Genomic DNA, 19,619 nt, shown 5'->3' with positions numbered 1-19,619 from the left:
TATGTTTATTCAATTATTGTGTTTTTTTTCTGTGATTCCACACCGCTGCTTTGAAGTATGTCGCGCATGCATGCTGGACGGGTTCTTCACATAATCCCTCATCGTAACTCCTCATAAAATACAAATCAAACTTCAAACTGGTAAGTTCTCGTTTAATCTTACTATTTTATGTAACTAACCTACTAACAACCAACCCCACCCCTTCCTATCCCTCCCACCCTTTTACTCCCCTCTCGTCATTTTGGGTCAGCCCTAGATATGGACCACTCGGCTGTTTGAAAAAGCCCAATTTGTTTCTTGTAGATACAAGGAACTGCATATGTTGGTTTAAAAAAATGACACAAAGTACTGGAGTAACTCAGCAGGTCAGACAGCATCTCTGGAGAACATGGTGATGTTTTGGGTCGGGACCCTTCTTCTGCAGAGTCTCCAACACTTTGTGTTCAATTTTATTCTTCTCTGACATTCCCATAAAATCAGTTTCCAGTAGGGGTCAGTGGAGAGCAATCGGAAGAATGAATCCTGGGTTTGTTCTTTTCATTTCTTAAACCGCTTAACAAGCCACCTCTAACTCGACAGAAACCAAGGCTTGAAGTTCAGAATGCTCTGATCTGTGCAGAATAGTTCCATGCAAGTATTCATTAAGCAGTTAAGCAAGTTCAACACATTTTAACTCTATGGACAATCAGGAACCAGCACTTGTACGATTTCTATGCTTTAAATATGACATTGGCAAGAAAAGATATGCAATACAAATGGATATTGTGAACCGGTGAAAACTATGCAAACACCTCATGGAAAACCTTTACAGAAAGAAGGTATTACATGATACACTGGTTATTTATCAATACAATAGACAAATTCATCATGGAAATGATTGTTTTAAAATTATGTTCATTTGAAAAAAAATCTTCCTTAACATTGTGATCATACAATGCCTTGTTGTTATTGTTAAGTTATTTTTAGTAGTATTTAAGAAAGAGTGGTTGCAAATAGTTTTGTTTGCAATCCTGTTTTATAGCATATGTGTTACACAAATATAAATCCAGAATTCACTGTACATATTAAATGGTTCATGGGCTAATTTCAGCTAAATTGCAACATTTTATAGGTGACAATAACGTCAGCATGAGCTGTGCAATGCTTAATGTCAGAAATAATATTTTATCCTCACAGATATTGCAAGATCTCTTGGGTTTATCCAGCTGTTCTGTTTGCAATCTGCAGCTTCCCCTCCGTTATGATTTATTTAAACAGAACTCATATAGTTTTAGTCACTCCAATTATACATGTCTTAAATCATAAATTATACATATGTGCCTAGGGCAACCATTTAATTTAAAGTACGTGTCTATATACTACAAAGTGCTTAGTATGACTTTCATGTGAAATAAGACTTCACAAACACGTCAGTCACTGTAGGAAATGGATAAAAATCTGTTGAGCTTGTTTTGTCTGTTACACAAACGATGCACAATTTAAATGATTGCAAACTGTGACATTCATAATAATTTTACAAAGCAATCATTTCCGTGATTTTTCTGTTGTATTGAGAAAGAGGCAGTGATCTGCAGTGTCACTGCATGAGCAGAGTCCTGTGGTCATTGGCTGAGCATTGTAAATGTCACAGACCAGCAAACAAACGACATGCTATTAACAGAAATAAAATATTAATGCTTCCAGCAGCCAGTTTAGGCACAGCTAATTAACTGTAGCAACCCTAACAATGGGCTTGAAGTGGCCCCAATCAGTTCAGGTACATTACCCTGGGAGAAGAAGTGATCCAGTCAGTCTGAGTTCACTGCATGTGTGAGGGGAAGTGCAGGGTCAGTGCATGGTCATTTAATGAGTAAGGAATGGGATTAAGGGAAGTTCATCTTGGCCCTTCAGTGGGTAAACATGACTGTTAAGGTGGTCCCGACAGTGTATACATGGCAATTCAATGGAGGAAAGCAGAGTCCGCAGATGACTCATTTAGTCCTTGAGTCGCCTTTTGAAGAAAGGGATGTGATCTATGTGATCCAGTAGGCTTTTGCACAGTTCCTTCATGGGATTAAGGTGAACCTGTCTGTCTGTGGCCCTCTGGTAATGATGGAGAATAATTAGGGTGAACTAATTGGTCTGTATATGATCCCTTAATTTAGGAATGTAGTCAAAGTGATCCCAGCTGCCCATCATGACATTTTCATGGAAGTGAAATGGGGTGACTCAATCAATCTGTGCATGTGTTAGTAGTGAGGATGAATTAAGGTTAAATTGGCCTAATCATTCCTTACCAGGCCCATTATAGAGGGGTGTAAGTAGGAACTGCAGATGTTGGTTTAAACTGAAGATAGACCCAAAATGCTGGAGTAACTCAGCGGGAGAGGCAGCATCTCTGGAGAGAAGGAATGGGTGACGTTTCGGGTCGATACCCTTCGTTAGAAGTCTGAAGCAGGTTCTTGACCCGAAACGTCACCCATTTCTTCTCTCCAGAAATGCTGCCCGTCCAGCATTTTGTGTCTGCCCAATTAAAGAGATAGTGAGGTTAAAGTGATCTAAGTTGTCCACACAAGGTCCTTTTATGGTTAAATGTGATTAAGACACTTCTTGCCTGGAACTTCAGTGGAGAATGACTGGGGTTAAGATCCTCCATATTGTTTGTGCACACACTTTTCAGGAGAAGTTCAGAAGCTAAAATAGCCCAGTCTGTCGCTGTGAGGTGAGGAGAGAGGTTAATGTGATTCAATTAGTCTGCTATGGGGATAAAAACCTGGAGCTAATTTAATCTAGTAAATTTATGCATATCCCTGTTTGAAGATTAGTAAGGTTCTGGTGATTTAGCCAGTTGGTGGATTTGTGTGGGAAATAGCAGGTAAAATACTCTAGTCCATCTCTATCTGGCCTTACACTGCCATGGAGTTGGATTAATGTACACTCATACTTATGAGTCCATCTGTTGCCTTACAGCCCTGCAATGGAGAATGATTGAGTTTGTGATGATCAAGTCTCCGTAACTGGGAAGGGGAGGGGTTAATCTTTCCCCAATTCAGGATCATGCAGATTCTGATAAGATCATCTTGGCCCTGCACCATCTCTGTTAACAGGGTCGGCACTAACAAACTTGGTTATTTCATCACATTCTTCCATGGACGATTATACACAAACACATCCAAAGACACTAACCTGCTCCTTCTCTATTAAATGACAGGCAAAATCTGTTATCACAGTGGCACAGCAATAGAGCTGCTGCCTTTCATCACCAGACACCCTTACAGCACTCGTAGTCAGTTGATCCTGACTACAGGTGCTGTTTGTATGGAGTTTGTACGTTCTCACTGTGACTGCGTGGGTTCTCTCCGGGTGCTCCGGCTTCCTCCCACAATCATACAGGTTTGTAGGTTAATTTGCTTCAGTACAAATTGTAAATTGTCCCCAGTTTGTAGGTGTGGGATAGTACCAGTGGACGGGGTGATTGCTGGTCGGTGTGGACTTGGTAGGCTGAAGGGCCTGTTTCCGCACTCTATCTCTAAACTTTAAATCTAAATCACCTGGACCACACTCCTTGCCCAATAAAGGGTCACAAGTGGACAAGCTGGGTTATCTTAATTTGGATGGACAAACTGGGTCATCTTAACCCCATACGTTTCATATTAGTGGATCATGCAGAAGCAGACCAGAATATCTTAACCACACCGTTGAAGGCCTGCAGAGACTGGATAGCGTTACCTCTCTTCTTCCCATCTGCAATAAAAAGAGTTGGTATTTAACGTGGCATAATGTGTGTTTGACTGGCTCCTTTCTGAGGAGGTAAGGAAGTTAAATACCAACTTCTTAGTCAGTCAGTGCCTAGTCTGATGAAGAAAGGAGTTGAGTTAAAATGATCTGGTCTCTCCGTGAATGGTTCACTGGGAACCAAGGAGTAAGATTGCAATATTCCAGTCAGCCCATGCATGATAAATAAGATGCTGGAATAATCCGGAGGACATAGGTGAGATTTTGCGTTGCGATCCTTCTCCAGGTTCAGTGAAACATTACCTATCCACTAAATTACTCCATCACTTTGTAAACCTGCATCTGCAGTTCCTTGTGTCTACATTCCATGCATGATACAGGGATGAGGAAGTTGAGTGGTTAAGGTGACTCGGTCAGTTCAAGTAAGGGTTAAAGAAATCTGGTCTGTCCAACTGTGAACATGTTATAAAGCAGTGGTGCTTGGTTGATATAGCCATCTCTTGGAAAGGTAAGTGGTTGATGTACTGTAGTTTTTGCCCGGTACGAGAGGAGTGGGATTAAGTCTATCTGTGTATGGTGCTTTAATGAAGAAATGCAGATAATGCGATCCAGTCTCACCTCTTTAACAGACTCGGAGTGGGGTTAAGGAAAGGTTTTAATGGGGAAAGTGTCTGAATGAGATGACTTGGTTATTAACTCTGGCGGAGAGTGCAAGATTGGCACTACAGGCATGGCCCAATAAATGAGGAAAGAATAGAGTTCAGAAATGTACTTCTTTGCACGTGGATCTTTAAATAGAAACTAGTGAGATTAAAGTCATTCTGTATTTGCGCATGGATTAACTGAGCAATGCCACATCTTTATTAAAAATGCCTTGTACGCACTGATTGAATCATCTTAATCTCATTCTTCCCCATCACAGGGCCATGTGTGAACTGTTAGTTTCTCCTAAACTGCACTTCTTTCCAGATTAAAGATCCATCAGACTAACCTTGACTGATCAGTGATCTGCCACATGCTAACTAAATATGTTATCCTTGCTTCATAATAACATGATAACTGCGATCCTATAGGGATCACTTTGCGACAGACCAGCATTAAATAAGACTGCATAATTGTCCTGATACTTATTACAATGGGAGTGGGCAGGCGGACAGTGGAGGAGCTGGTAGAGCTGCTACTTCACAGAGCCAGAACCCCAGGTTCAATCATGACCTCGGGTGTTGTCTATGTGGAGTTTGCATGTTCTTCCTGTGACAGCATGGGTTTCCTCATGGTGCTCCATTTTCCTCCCATATCCCAAACATGTGCCGGTTTGTAAGTTAATTGGCCTCTGTAAATTGTGTGTAGAGATTGGATGCTAAAGTGGTGTTACATTGAACTAGTGTGAACAGCAGCATGTACTCAATGGGCTGAAAGGCCTGTTTCCATACTATGATCAATCTTTCAAAACTGCACCACATCTCCAATAAGCTTAGAGTGGTGCTAAGCCGCAGGACAAATTAGAGGCTGTCGCCTACCTCACCGCCACTTCAAGACTGAGGTCACCCGGATCTCTGTCATGAAGTTTCGGTATGCATTCGATATTGAATATTCACACATTCAGAGATTGTGTTCCTGAGTAAATGTTAATTCATTCAATGTAATATGTGAGGCTTGGCCTTACAATTGCAAAATGAAGGATCTTCATCAACCCAACTCCCCACCCCCTAGCTCCGCACACCAAACACATTGCCCTTTGACAATGTAAAGTGTCCACAATTACATCCTTGATGTCAGTGGCCACCACTCGTTTCTTGAGAACCGACTTGACTTTCAATGAAGGCATACTTCAATGATAAAGTTCACCATCACCTTCAATCAGCCAACAGAGTTTGGATGAGGATCAAGACCTCGCGATCTCATGGTCTACAGGGCAACCACAATCCTTGCCCTCCTGCATAACACAGGAACTACTTACAGAAAGTGCCTCCACACACTGGAGAGATATTACCAAGGCTCTGCAACATCCTTCAAATGCACTGGATAATTGAAAGATAGATGAACCAAAGTCAGCACAGTCCCAGACCAGCTGAATTCCCAGTTGATGGAGTGAATAGCTTTGAAAGACTGTAGGGTCCAGTGCTACTCCCTGTATACCTCATGGAGTTGTTGCTTCACAGTGCCCTGGGATGCATGGATACCACACTGTGATTCAGGCAAGAGCTCCTCAGTCTTTCGATGGAGGATGTTGAGGAGGACCATGCTGACAACATTCCCCCATGGGAGACTCTGCAAGAGACACCAGAGATTGCCAAGTGCACCACGGAAAAGATTCAAAGATGTTCTCAAAGCCACCTTGAAAAGATGCAACATACCGATTGACTTGTGCGAATCTCGGAGCCATCAATACCCAAAGTGGAGAAGAGGTATCCTGATAGCACTGGGAATCTTGAGTCCATGTACTGAGACCACACAGAAGCAATGTGTAAATGACCAATGAAGCACCACTAACAATCCGCCCAGACAGGCACCTCCTGTCTCAACAGTAAAAGAGACGGTGGATCCCACACTGATCTCATCAGCTCTAAAAAATGGGGAAAAAACATGATCGAAACACTCAGTGTTTCGACTTCCAGCCCCAATAAGGACAGTGTCAACTTCCCCAGGCTCTGTGGAATCTCTGTGGCTGTTTCCCCAACTTCTCAGGCTCTGTGGAATGACCAACAAAAGTTAATGTTAGGGTTTGAAGAAGGGTCTATTCACCTTCATAGATGCTGGCTGACCTGGCGGGATTCTCCAGTTCTCCAAGATTCCAGCATTTTCTTGTGTCTTCAGAACTTAATGTTTCAGGTCGAAAACCTTTTATCTGCACTGAAATGGAAACAAGTTATCTTTCATCCCACTTAAGAAGAGGAATGAGAAGAAGCAGGGTTAGCACAGCGTAGCACAGAAACAGGTCCTCAGCCTATGATCTGTGTATAGGACAATACCAGATTAAACTAAACTACTCTGCCTGCACGTGATCAATATCCCTCAAATTCCCTGCTTGTTCATGCTCTATCAAAAAATCTCTTCAACACCACTATCATATCTGCTTCCACCATCACTACAAGCATCCACCACTCTCCACATTAACACTTGCCCTGGACATCTCCTTCACACTTTGCCTTCCTCACCTTAAACCAATGCCCTCCAAATATTTGATACTTCCATCCTTAGAAAAAGGCTCTGATTGTCTACCCTATCTATGCCTCATAATGTTATATACTTCCATCAGGTCTCGCCACAACCTCTAATTTAAAGAGAAAACAATTCAAGTTTATCCAATCTCATTACAGTTAAAACCCTCTGATTCTGGCAGCATTCTGGTAAACCTCCATCCATATCGTTGCTGTAAACCAGAAAGGAACACGATATTTCAAAAGCTTTCTGTTTTGGGGCACTAGGCTAGATTTTCGTCAATCTTGGAGTTCACTACATGCCGGGGTAGATTTTCAATGTAACTACGACCGTTTACAAATTGTCCTCTCTGACCACTCGCACTGTGCCCCTGAGCATCGGCTTGTCTTTGCGCCGAGCTGTCGCACCCAGGGCAGCACAGTGCGGGGCGCTGCTCCCCGCACAGGCCGGACAGCCGCGGGAGAGGGGGGGAGGTCTGCTTGAATATCTAAACAGAATTATGCTAATCAGCGTGCTGCCAGGGACTGGAGCCGTATTTACCGTCTGTGGTCGGTACGCGGCAAACTAGTCCAGCATATCGGATCGCTGGCAAGGCGCAGAGAGAGAGAGAGAGAGAGAGAGTGAGTGAGTGAGTGAGTCAGTCAGTCAGTCGCTGAGCTGAAAGGAGACTCGCCATCCTCACTCAGTTCCAGGAGCCACAGGTAGTAGCGGCCACAGCAACAGGTCCATTGACTGAACACTGAAGCTGCAAGTGAAAGCCCAGCTGAACAACCAGAGAGACAGACAGAGGGAGCAAGTTCTCTCTATACTGTGCATTGCTATTGCATTGCTCTCCTGGCGAGCATCTACCGGTGCTGATTCCACCTCCTTGCACTGTCTCAGGGGCTGGGCTGGGAGCTGGCGGCAATACCGATCATGCCGAAAGCGTCCACGGAGAGGGGTTGCAAGCGGCAGGTTGAAGCAGCCGGGACGGCGCGGAGCCGGGCGCCGGCACTCGGGGGGATGTGCTGGACTCTGCCCAGCGTCCTGTGGTCTGTGCTGTCGCTGGGCTCGGTGGCTTTCTGCATTTGCCTCAGCGTGAAAACTTCGCAGCTAGAAGAGCGGATCCTCGACCTGGAAAGCGTGAAGGGAGATGTCTTGCTGCCTCCTCTCAGCCCGAGTTCAACAGCGGATCGGCTGCGAGTGCTCGTCCAGGAGAGAGTGGATCAGCTCCTGAGCCAGGTAGCGGCGTAAGCTCCCCATCCCACATAACACCGCCCTGCCTGCACCGCTTCTTCAGTGGTTCACCCACCAGTGGAAACATCCTTTCCACATTCACTCTGTCTATGAAAGGCTTAGATAGAGTGTATGTGGAAAGGAGATTTCCACTGGTGGGGGAGTCTAGAACCAGATATCATAACCTCGGAATTAAAGGGCATTTAGAAAGGCGGTTATGTTTAAGGCAGAGATAGTCAAATTCTTGATTAGAACGGGTGTCAAGGGTTATGGGGAGAAGGCAGGAAAATGGGTTTAGAAGGCAGAGATCAGCCCTGATTGAATGGCGGAGTGGTCTCGATGGGCGAATGGCCTGATTCTACTATAACTCGTGAAGGTGTGCGATGCTCACAGCAAAAAGAGAAGCAAAGTACACTGCAAATTGAAACTCGCTTGCACTTTCCTCTGGGCGGTGAGGACTGCTGTACACAGCGTAATCATGCATCTGCAGTTCCTTCCTTCACATTTCCCAGTGCATGCTCCCAACTAGTTTCAGCGCCCAGTGTGAGATGCATGGCCGCCCGCAGCGGTCCCGGTCACCTTATTGCAAGAAGAGAAACTAGGTGAAATGCAGTCGTTACATTCTCTCCTTTCTCGCAGCCGAGATTCCACGAAGGCGAAGCGAGACGCCGGAGCGCCAGGGAGGCATCCGCCGAGTGTAACTGTCCTGCAGGTAGGCGGATTTTGCTGTTAAACTTGTTACCTGTTGTGACTCACGTAAAACAGTTATTACCTGCGACCCGCTGCTGCCGGAATCAAGGGAACACACTCACGCCACCTCGCTCTCCACACCGTTTATTACTTTGAATCTCGGAGAGAGAGGAAAGTCGTGAAATACATTAAAAGTAATCAACAGTAACTTGAATTGAACTTGAAGCTGTTGTTGAAAAACAGCGTGGCTAATAAAACAAGTCTGATTGTACGATCCAATTGTAGGATCCAATCAGTCCGAATGAATCGCCTTATAATTCTCTCACTTCCTCGCATCAGTCGTTGATATCTGATAGCAGTAGAATCCAGATTCTCTCCTACCCTTGTCTATGGTCATCTTCGCCTCGGGGGCTGGAAGTGAAAATGCATTAGCAAAATTGAGTGGAACACACCCGGCACCATCGGACATTGCTCAGTGTTGTCCTTGCTTTTCCATGGTCCTGGACTCAAGCCCCATTATTAGCGTTTACCCCCTCACCAGTAAATTTCATCTGTCACAAATAGTTCCTCACTTTCTCCAAGGGTCCAAGGGTTCCCAACCTGGGGTAAATTTACCCCCAGAGAGTAAATTTCGCCTACCCAGGGGGTAAATTTGTTGATTCTGGATTTGTACATATTTTTTCTCATTGACTGACGGTGTTTGGTTCTGGTATACCGGTATCTGTTCATTAGTTATTCATAAATAAGTGAAATAACGTTGTTATGTGCTATTAAAGTTGCCAGGGGTAAACGGGACGAAAAAGGTTGGGAATCCCTGCTCTAGTCAATTATCTTCCGTTTGCCTGGCTGTCCCCTGTCACAAACAAATTTCAAGTTGCTTTGAACCGATCTCCTCCATAAGACCAACATTTATTAGTCATTGGACCTTGAACAACCAAACTTCTTCCTTTCCTGCTCCTATGCTCTGACATTGTTATCCTAGTATTATTTCTCCACCTTTCCTTTCAGTCCTACCATCATCACACTCCTCCCTCTCAAATACAAGTCAGACGTTCACTTCCACTTTACATTGTTGTGAACTATTGACCTCCAGGTATACGTTTCCGTGCTATTCTTCCCTGCGACCTTGATGTCCCGATGCCACAGCAGTGCACTGACTGCGGTATCAAGTAACAATTGTTGCCTGCTGTGACCGATTTTTCCACCATATCTTCCACTGCAATTTTCAATCTAGGCAGAGCGGCACAGGAAAAGGCCTTTTGGCCAATCACGTTTGTGCAGGACTTGCATCCCTTTACTGTAATAGGACATCAAATCCGGCCACATTGCTTGCTGTGATAATGGGGCAAACTTAAGGACAATTGTAAATACATTTGAACAAGCAAGAATAAGTCACAAACATGTCACCTTCATGTCACAAACACATCTTGCCTTTCATTTTTTAATTTATTTCAGTGGCTCTCCCCAATATTTTCTTTGTGTATATCAATCTGTTACATATATCCTGTATAGTATGCGTTTAATGTCATAGAGCCATACATCATGGAAACAGGCAAGTCAACCAAATTCATCCCTGCCATCCAAGGTGTCAACTTGAGCTAATCCAATTTGCCTTGTTTGGTCTGTATTGATTCCTTTTGATGTACCTGTCCAAATGTCTTTTAAAATGATGTAACTGTTTGTACTCAATCAGCTCCTCTGGCAGCATGTTCCAAGTACCCACAACCCAGTGTGTGAAAAGCATGCCCTCAGGTTTGCTTTAAATCTTTCCTCCCTCACCTTAAACCTACATTCTCTTGCTTTAGACTCTCCTATTCTGGCAAAGACATGGTGATCATTCACCTATGCTCCTTGTCATTTTATAAACCTTTTCTTTGTATCTGCACTGTGTTTTATGGATTGGTCTGTTAGTTTTAATTTAATTACATTTGTTTTTATCAAAGCACAAATGAGGGACACAATGAGTGTACAGCACAATGTCCATTGTAATCATGTCACGTCAATACTACAAATGAGTTCTCTTCAGTGAAAAGCAGTCAGCTTAAAAGCAGCTGTGGAAGCCACTAATTTTTCCATATGATTACTATTATTTACTGCAGGCTCTCAACTTACAGTGAGGGATTTCATTTCAGATCAAGTTGTGTCCAATCGAATGCAAAAAATGTTATTATTCACACTAAGGTCAACCCGTATGTTGTTCATAGATCGAGCAATGTCAAATTACCAGCATGGCTTGTGCAGTGTATTTACATAAGTGAATAGAAAATAAAATTAGAGTACATGCACTCTGATGTGAATCATGTTTTTCAGCCAGCTTTGAACATCATCATAAAGGAGTATTAACTCTGAATTTGTTAATACATTCTAACATCAATTTAACAAGTGGAGTTGCTGAATGGGTAAAGCTAGTTCAGATAGCAACTACAGTAATGGGTTATGGAGTCCTATTAATGAATATAGTCAAATTGAAAATAATAAACACAAAGGATAACAAAATGAGGAGTATCCAATGTTTTATTTTACGTTACTGTTGGCCATCAGTCTATGAATGAAGTATGGTGTTTTATATTCCTCAATTCAATACTGACATAGTATAAAACCGGGATTTAACAAAGTTAAAGTGTAGAAAGCAGAACATTGACCAGTTTACTTTGTGCATGAAAAATGTATGAATAGACATTCTTCTATTAGAAGACTGAAACATTACCTGTTGATATTGACATCAGTTTGCCACCGGATGCAGTTACTATTTACAAACAGATTAGGAATGGGCATTAAGGCAGCTGTCATTCTGAAATCTGTGTATTCTGAAATCCACATGGAACAGTACATGCCCTTCACCCCACAATGTCTGTGCCGAACATGATGCCAAGACTATCTCTTACCTCCCTGCGCATAATCCACATCCCCCCCAATCCTGTGCATATCGATGTGCCTATCCAAAGCATCTGCCTCAACCACCAACCCTGGCAGCGTGTTCCAGATTCCACCACCCTCTCTGTAAAAACACAAGTTTCCCTGCACATCTCCTTTAAACTTTGCCCCTCACACCTTAAAGTTCTGCCAGTAGCCAAGGTAACCAATTCTGCAGGAATGGACTAAATGCTTAGCTTATTCACAGAATTATTTCTACTTTTGACTTACTAGCTGCCAGTTATGTCGAGCTCTTGCTAAATAATTTAGAACCAGCTTTAGAACTTGCCTACGGTAATAACTTGTCTGTTGGAGTCTGGTGATTAATGTTCCTCAGCAATCAGTCTGCACATTCTCTGAATAGCAGATGCTTATTAGTGATATGTTGCCAATTAAAATAAACATTATACATTGTTTTAAAACTTTGTGCCTGCCTGATATGGATGAAATCTATTGTACTCATTTACATTTGTTATACTGTAGATGCTGTTAATCTGGGCTTTATAGTTTTAGGATGAAACTAATGAAATCCCATGAGCAACATTGAAACTGTGCACTGTTAGGTACCGTGTAGAACTGTGTTTTAGGAAGTTCAATGTCCACCGTTGCAGAGCTGTTTGGAATATCTCAATGAAATTCTCACTCACAGCAGCACAACAGATACTGTATGTAAACATAGTACTCTGTAAATACCATTAGAACCATGTCTAAGAAAGAACTGCAGATGCTGGTTTAAATAGAAGGTAGACACAAAATGCTGGAGTAATTCAGTCTGAAGAAGGGCCTTGATCCAAAACGTCACCCATTCCTTCTCTCCAGAGATGCTGCCTCACCCGCTGTTACTCCAGCATTTTGTGTCTACCTTCGATTATAACCATGTCTATGTCATTCAGAGCTTATTTGTAGGTTGGAGTATTTTATAGCAATATGGTTGTAGGGAAGAAGCTGCTGCTGAACCTGGACAATACAGTTTTCAGGCTTCAATAACTTAATTCCCATGACAGAGTGAAATGAGAGTCTGGCCGGGGTGGTGTGGGTCTCTAATGATGTTAGCTGACCTTTTGAAAATGCAACTACTGTAGAACCTTCAGCTGGTGGGGGAGGTCAGTACCTGCGAGGGACTGGGCAGTGATCACCATTTTTTGCAATCTTCTTCCTTCCTGGATGTTTGAGTTGCCAACTAGTCAATATGCTCTCTACTGTACTCCTGTAGAAGTTCAAGGGATTATTTGTTGACATACCAAATCTCCTCAATCCTCTAAGGAAGCAGAGGCGTGATGGGCTTCTTTATGATTGCATCAATGTTCTGGGTACAGGATAGTTCTTCAGAGATATACATGTCCAGGAATATGAAGGTTTTGACCCTCTTCACTGCCATCCTGTTGATGAAGACAGGTTTGTGGATTCTCGACCTTCCTCTTCCTAAGTCAATAATCAGTTCCTAATTTTTACTAATATTGTGAGCAAGGTTGATGTTCTGGCAGGATTTGATCAGTCGATCAATCTCCCTCCTATACTATGAGTCATCACCATCTGTAATTCATCAACAATGGTGCTGTCGTCGGCAAATTTGAAGATGGAGTTTGCACTGTGTCAGGCCACATGAGTCATCAGTATAAAGTGAGAAGAGCAGGGGGTGAGCACAGCCTTGAGGTTCTCCTGTGCTGATATAAGCAGGAAGCGTTGCTGACAATTCATACTGATTGTGTTTTGCTGATGATGAAGTCAAGGACCCAGTTACAGAGGGATACACAGAGACCCAGTTCCGTGAGCTTGGTAAATAGTTTGGAAGGAATTACTCTGTTAAACGTCGAGATGTAGTCTTTGAACAACAGTCTGACGTCTGTGTTTTTATTGTCCAAGTGTCCCAGTGCAGAGTGGAAAGCTAGTGAGATTGCATTCCCCATTGATTTGTTGTGGCGGTTGGTAAATTGCAGTTGTTCCAGGTTATTGTTGAGTTGATATGCGCCATAACCAACATCTCAAAGCATTTCATCACCTTGGACGTTAGTGCGACTGGTCAGTAGTCATTGAGGCACATTCTTGGGTCCTTGTGCTCTAATTGATGCCCTTTTAAAACAGGTGGGTACCTCAGGCCTCAGTAATGAGAGGTTGATGATGTCTGCAAAACTTCAGCAAGTTAGTCTGCACAAGTTTTAAGAACACAGCTGGGTATACCATCATGTCCAAACACTTTCCAAGCATTCACCCTTCTGAAGGACATTCTGACGTTGGCCTCTGTGACTGAGATTGTAATACCAGCCGGGGTCCAGGAAGGCACAGAAGTGATCTCCCTATCAAAGCATGCATTTGTCTGAGAGTGATGCTCTTCTCCAGATCCTCTTCACCAATAGGGTACTATGGCAATGTTACTCACATCCAAAGAACCAATTAAAAAGTCTCCATTGCCTATTGGAGGGTGTGCGTGTGTATGCAACTTGCTAACTGATTGCAGTGGGTCATTTGTTATGTTCTACTGGTAAGCCAATTATTATTATCTGGGATATTTGTAGTGTTCTGTCAGGATTCCTTACAATGAGTGACATAGATCAGCTATCAAACCAAGGTTGCAGTGTGCTGACAGAAACTGCAATAGTTATCAGTCATCAGTCTATGTCTCTCAACAGATGCTGCCTGACCTGCTGAGTACCTCCAGTAGTTTGTTTTTTTGCTCATGATTCCAGCAACTGTGGTCTCTTGTGCCTCCTGCAATAACCGTGCCCATTATCAAGTGTTAATGAGCCAGGACAGCTTCACTAATGTAGTTAAATGGTCTCAAAAGCGAGCATTATGTGATAATGACAAAAGCAAGGATGAAGAGAAATGTCCTTCTGCTGAACTAATGCAGCATAAAAATTTATTGCATCAAACTAAATGTGCCCATAAAAAATGGTTAGGCAATTCTAAGGTAGATCTTTAGAATATGATGTCTGCAAATTTAGCTTTTGGCCACAATTAACATTTCAGATTTCCCTTCATTTAAGAAGTGATATTTCACTCCAGGTTCCTGCTGAAACTCGTTTACCCATCACCAAACATGCAGCACTCGTTAAACATGTTTGAAGTCTGAAGTCTGATGAAGGGTCTCGAACCGAAACGTCACTCATTCTTTCTCTCCAGAGATGCTGCCTGTCCCGCTGAGTTACTCCAGCTTTTTTTGTCTATCTTCGGTTTAAACCAGCATCTGCAGTTCCTTCCTACACATCAAACATAAGTTAATCAACTAACACAATCAGGTAGTGCTGCAGAATGTTTTCAAAATATTTCTTACTTTTTAGAATGGCAGCTTAGTGTGGTTTGATTCATGTTGTGGAAAGTATTTTGTTGGAAAAATAACTGTTAATGTGTGTTTGAGACGTATTCTAAAAATCTGAAAATAAACATTTAACTACACTTACTAGTTGTAATTGTGATTAAAGCACCTCCCAAAATGGTCTTAATTACTAGGTTCATAGAACTTATTAGAAGAATTACAGATAATTGACATCAGAGAAAACCTGATTTGTTGCTAACATGTTTAAAGATGTTGTGATCTTTGATATATTTCCTTGGTATGGTCATAGTGGAGGCGTAAAAATTGAAGAGTTTCATCAAAAGCCTGGAATTTATGGCATAGTAATCACAACTTTTCCATAAGCTGAACTTTAGATGCTATAACGTTCACTGTTTGATATTGAAAATACAAATTCATTTTTATTCTTCAGAGGGATATGAGGGTTGGAACAGTACAGCATAGGATTAGGCCATTTGGCCCATAATGTTTGTGCCAAACATGATGTCGTTAAATTCATCCCCTCAACCTGCATCTGGTAAATTTCCGTTTATTTCCTGCAAATTCATGTGCTACTCTAAATAGGTCTGTTAAATACTTGAGGAGTGGATGATGCTGGCAAGACTATATCTGTGGAATTCTCTGCCTCAGAGGGCGGTGGAGGCTGGTTCTTTGGATACTTTCAAGAGAGAGCTAGATAGGGCTCTTAAAGATAGTGGAGTCCGGGGATATGGGGAGAAGGCAGGAACAGGGTACTGATTGTGGATGATCAGCCATGATCACATTGAATGGCGGTGCTGCTCGAAGGGCCGAATGGCCTACTCCTGCACCTACTCCAGCATCTTCCCCATCACCGATGTCAGGCTAACTGGTCTATAATTCCCTGTTTTCTCTCTCCTACCTTTCTTACAAAGTGGGATAACATTAGCTACCCTCCAATCCACAGGAACTGATCCTGAGTCTAAAGGACGTTGGGAAATTATCACCAATGCATCCACGATTTCTAGAGCCACTTCCTTAAGTACCCTGGGATGCAGACCATCAGGCCCTGGGGATTTATCAGCCTTCAGTCCCATCAGTCTATCCAACACTATTTCCTGCCTAGTGTGCATTTCCTTCAGTTCCTCTGTCACCCCACATCCTCTGGCCACTACTATATCAGGAAGATTGTTTGTGTCCTCCTTAGTGAAGACAGATCCAAAGTACCTGTTCAACTCCTAGGAGGAGGTTTCTCTGCCATTTCCTTGTTCCCCATAATAAATTCACCTTTTTCGGTCTTCAAGGGTCCAACTTTGGTCTTAACTAATTCATTCCTCTTCACATACCTAAAGAAGCTTTTACTATCCTGCTTTATATTCTTGGCTAGCTTACCTTCGTACCTCATCTTTTCTCCCCGTATTGTCTTTTTGGTTATTTTCTGTTGTTCTTTAAAAATTACCCAATTCTCTTGCTTCCTGCTCATCTTTGCTACGTTGTACTTCTTCGCTTTAATTTTTATACTGTCCCTGACATCCCTTGTCAGCCATGGTCGTCCCTTTCTCCCCTTGGAATCCTTCTTCCTCCTAGGAATTAACTGATCCTGCACCTTCTGTATTATTCCTAGAAACACCTGCCATTTTTGTTCCACTGTCATCCCTGCTAGTGTATCTTTCCAGTCAACTTTGGCCAGCTCCTCCCTCATGGCCCCATAGTCCCCTTTATTCAACTGCAACACTGACACCTCCGATCTACTCTTCTCCCTCTCCAATTGTAGATTAAACCTGACCATGTTATGGTCACTGCCTCCTAAAGGCTCATTAACCTCGAGATCCTTTATCAAATCCGGTTCATTACATAACACTAAATCCAGAATTGCCTTCTCCCTGGTAGGCTCCAATACAAGCTGGTCAAGATTCAAGATTCAAGAGACATTTATTGTCACATGCACCAATTGGTGCAGTGAAATTTGGGGTCACCATACAGCCATACGAATAAAAAAAGAACAAAACACGATAGTATTTGAACATAAACATCCCCTGCAGAGCGGAATCAAAGTTTCCTACTGTAAGGGAAGGCCCAAAGTTCAGTCATCCTCCTCTTTGATGTTTTTTGATGTACACCTGTGGTCAGGGCCTCCCGAGCCCTCCGCAGCTCCCGAAGTCCACAGGCCGCGTCGAGTGGAGTCCCACACTGGCGGCCCTCAGCAAAGGGCCCCAGGGCACCGTGATGTTGAGGTCAGCGCCACCCGCTGGAAGCTCTTCAAACCACAGCCCCGCGATGTTGTTATAGCAGGCCCAGCACTCCAGAGCTTCAAACGGCGATCCCAGGTGAGGCATCGCCCGCTCCGCGGTGAATCCAGTGCTGCGCCACCGCTGCTGGAACTCTGGTCTGGTCCCCGGCAGGAAAGGCCGCGCCAATCCAGTTGGTAGGCCGCGAGGAAGGGGCAAGGACACGACTCGGAGAATAGTCGCATCCTCGCCAGGAGGCAACTGGGAGATGGTTTCACCCTTACCCAACCCCCCCCCCCCCACATAGAAAAACTAAAGAAACCTCCTCAACATACTTTTAAACAAAATTAAAAATTAAAAAAAGATGGAAAAAACGGACAGACTGCAGGCAGAGGCAGCCTTCATGTGGCGCCCCTTGTTCAGACCAGGTGATGTTTTTATATAGTTTCATCATTCTGCTTCGATGTCGAAATCTAGGAGGTGCTGTCAGTTGTCGGTGCATTCTGTAAATGGTTCACATTGCTTGAAAATGTGCCAGCCACACATATTTCATGCACTGTCTGCATTAGCCAAAGTGGCATGAGTTAACGTTAGTTACAAACATGATCCGAACCATAATTTCTGGTGTTCAACCAATATTCCCCCATAGTGCTCTGGCAACATCTTGCCATCTTAGATTGAGAATAAGCACTTGATTGTGTCCATAATTTAGCCCACCTGCTTATTGGCAGAGAAAGGCATAGTGGGCTTCCTCAGACTATTGCATGAAATCCATATCCCATGATCTTCAGGTATGCAATAGTGGCTCACATACTGGCTCCATAGAAAGTAGAGAATCAGTGTAACCATACTTCAAGAGATTCAAGATTCAAGAAATTTATTGCCATGTCAACAAGTTGATAGGAATGTGTCTTGGTTCGCTCTCAGACAGATACAATACAGTGCAATACAACCACCACATACACCACAATAAATAATACAGACAATACCATACGAAGGACAATATATACAGGAAGGACAGTGCCCAGCAGCGTCATGTTAAGCGTAAGTGCAAGTGCAAAAGAAAGTGCAAAGTGATTAGTGCAAATTCAAATATCTGATGGCTTGGAGGTAGGCGCTGTCTTTGAAGCGAGATGTTTTACTTTTAATGCTTCTATATCTCCTTCCTGATGGGAGGAGATTAAAGAGGTAATGTGCCGGGTGAAAGTGGTCTGCTATGATTTTTTTGGCCTTTCTGGTGAGTCTTGTTGAGTAAAGTGATGTCACTGAGGGAAGTCTGCTGCAACCGATGATCTTAGAAGCTCGGCGCACTATTCTCTCCAGCCGAAAACTTCGGCTAAGTATGCTCACAGTATGTCGAGAACACTGCAACTTGGGCTATTGCTTGTAACTCATGCAGTGGAATGTATGATATCATCTTGAGGAGATGACTAACCAGACCTTTCACCTTTCTTTGAATTCTCACAAGCCTCCTTTGTTATGCTGCACTGTACGTTACTGTACTGTGTTGTGCTATATATTAAACTATACTATCTTTAGTACCATGATGTTGCATTGCCATAAACATCATTGTCCTTTAACACTACCGGTCTGTTTCATTTGTTTTAAACACATTTTGAGATGGCTGGTGTGGGAAAGTAGAATGCAATTAATAACAATTGTTAATTAACAGAGAGAATAACAAATTGTGTTGAACCATCAGGCATTTACCAAGAATTTTTTATAATAAAGAAAACAAATGTACTGACAGTGTAATGACGCAAGTTTGATTTAACCTCAGAACGACACCACTCTGTTTCAGTTCCTCCACTGGAGCCTTTGGGACTGGATAGAGTTGGCAAACCTGAATGGTTCTGATCATAATTAATTGTTTAAATACCATAATTCATTCATGTAATTTCAGCTAAATTTCAAAAATTCAGTAGGATCGCACCACATTATTCTAAGGGAATTAATGAACATAACAAATCCAGATGAACCCCCTCTAATATAAACACACCCGTGGGAGGTAAATCAGTATCATAATAACATTGTTAATTGTAACAAGATTTTGTATTACTGTTAAGAACTCTTTATGGTGCCATTGAATATCGCTTTATTTGTAAGAGCTTTTAATAGGAATGTTGGTGCTAATCCGATGAAGCTGGTCTTGAGTTTGAGACAGAAAATGGCTTCAAATCCGGATTTAGTATATGCTATGCAGCTATGAAATATTTTCCAGATCCACGAACCATAAATTATTCATAGCCAATCTAATGAAATCTTGGTTAACTTGTTCATTTGGCCTATGGTTTAGCACCACTTTTTTTTTAAATTTGGGAAGTTAAATAATTAATAATGGCAATTAAGATAAACAGGCACCATAGTTAAATGAGACAAATAATCAAAATAACAAGGAAGGTGACACTTCGGAATACAATTTAATTTTTAATAGTCATGACTGTTTA

At 42.7% G+C, this 19,619-nt stretch overlaps 1 protein-coding gene across 18 annotated transcripts in view; it reads left to right on the top strand.

Moving 5' to 3' along the window:
* The first annotated feature begins 7,393 nt into the window (after nt 1-7,393).
* Nucleotides 7,394-19,619, top strand: part of col25a1 (collagen type XXV alpha 1 chain) — a 654,016-nt gene continuing 641,790 nt past the window's right edge. For 9 of the 18 annotated variants that reach the window (XM_033025370.1, XM_033025413.1, XM_033025394.1 and 6 more), the window contains exons 1-2: nt 7,396-8,097; nt 8,731-8,803. In XM_033025370.1, the coding sequence (XP_032881261.1) occupies nt 7,792-8,097; nt 8,731-8,803 (379 nt within the window). In that variant the 5' untranslated portion in view covers nt 7,396-7,791. Of the gene's footprint in view, nt 8,098-8,730; nt 8,804-19,619 lie in introns of all 18 variants that reach the window. The other 9 variants (XM_033025353.1, XM_033025321.1, XM_033025361.1 and 6 more) reach the window with 3 other exon arrangements.

Source organism: Amblyraja radiata, chromosome 1 (genome assembly GCF_010909765.2).
Source record: "Amblyraja radiata isolate CabotCenter1 chromosome 1, sAmbRad1.1.pri, whole genome shotgun sequence".
In the NCBI taxonomy this organism is placed as follows: domain Eukaryota; kingdom Metazoa; phylum Chordata; class Chondrichthyes; order Rajiformes; family Rajidae; genus Amblyraja; species Amblyraja radiata.
This window is presented reverse-complemented; position numbering and strand designations above follow the sequence as displayed.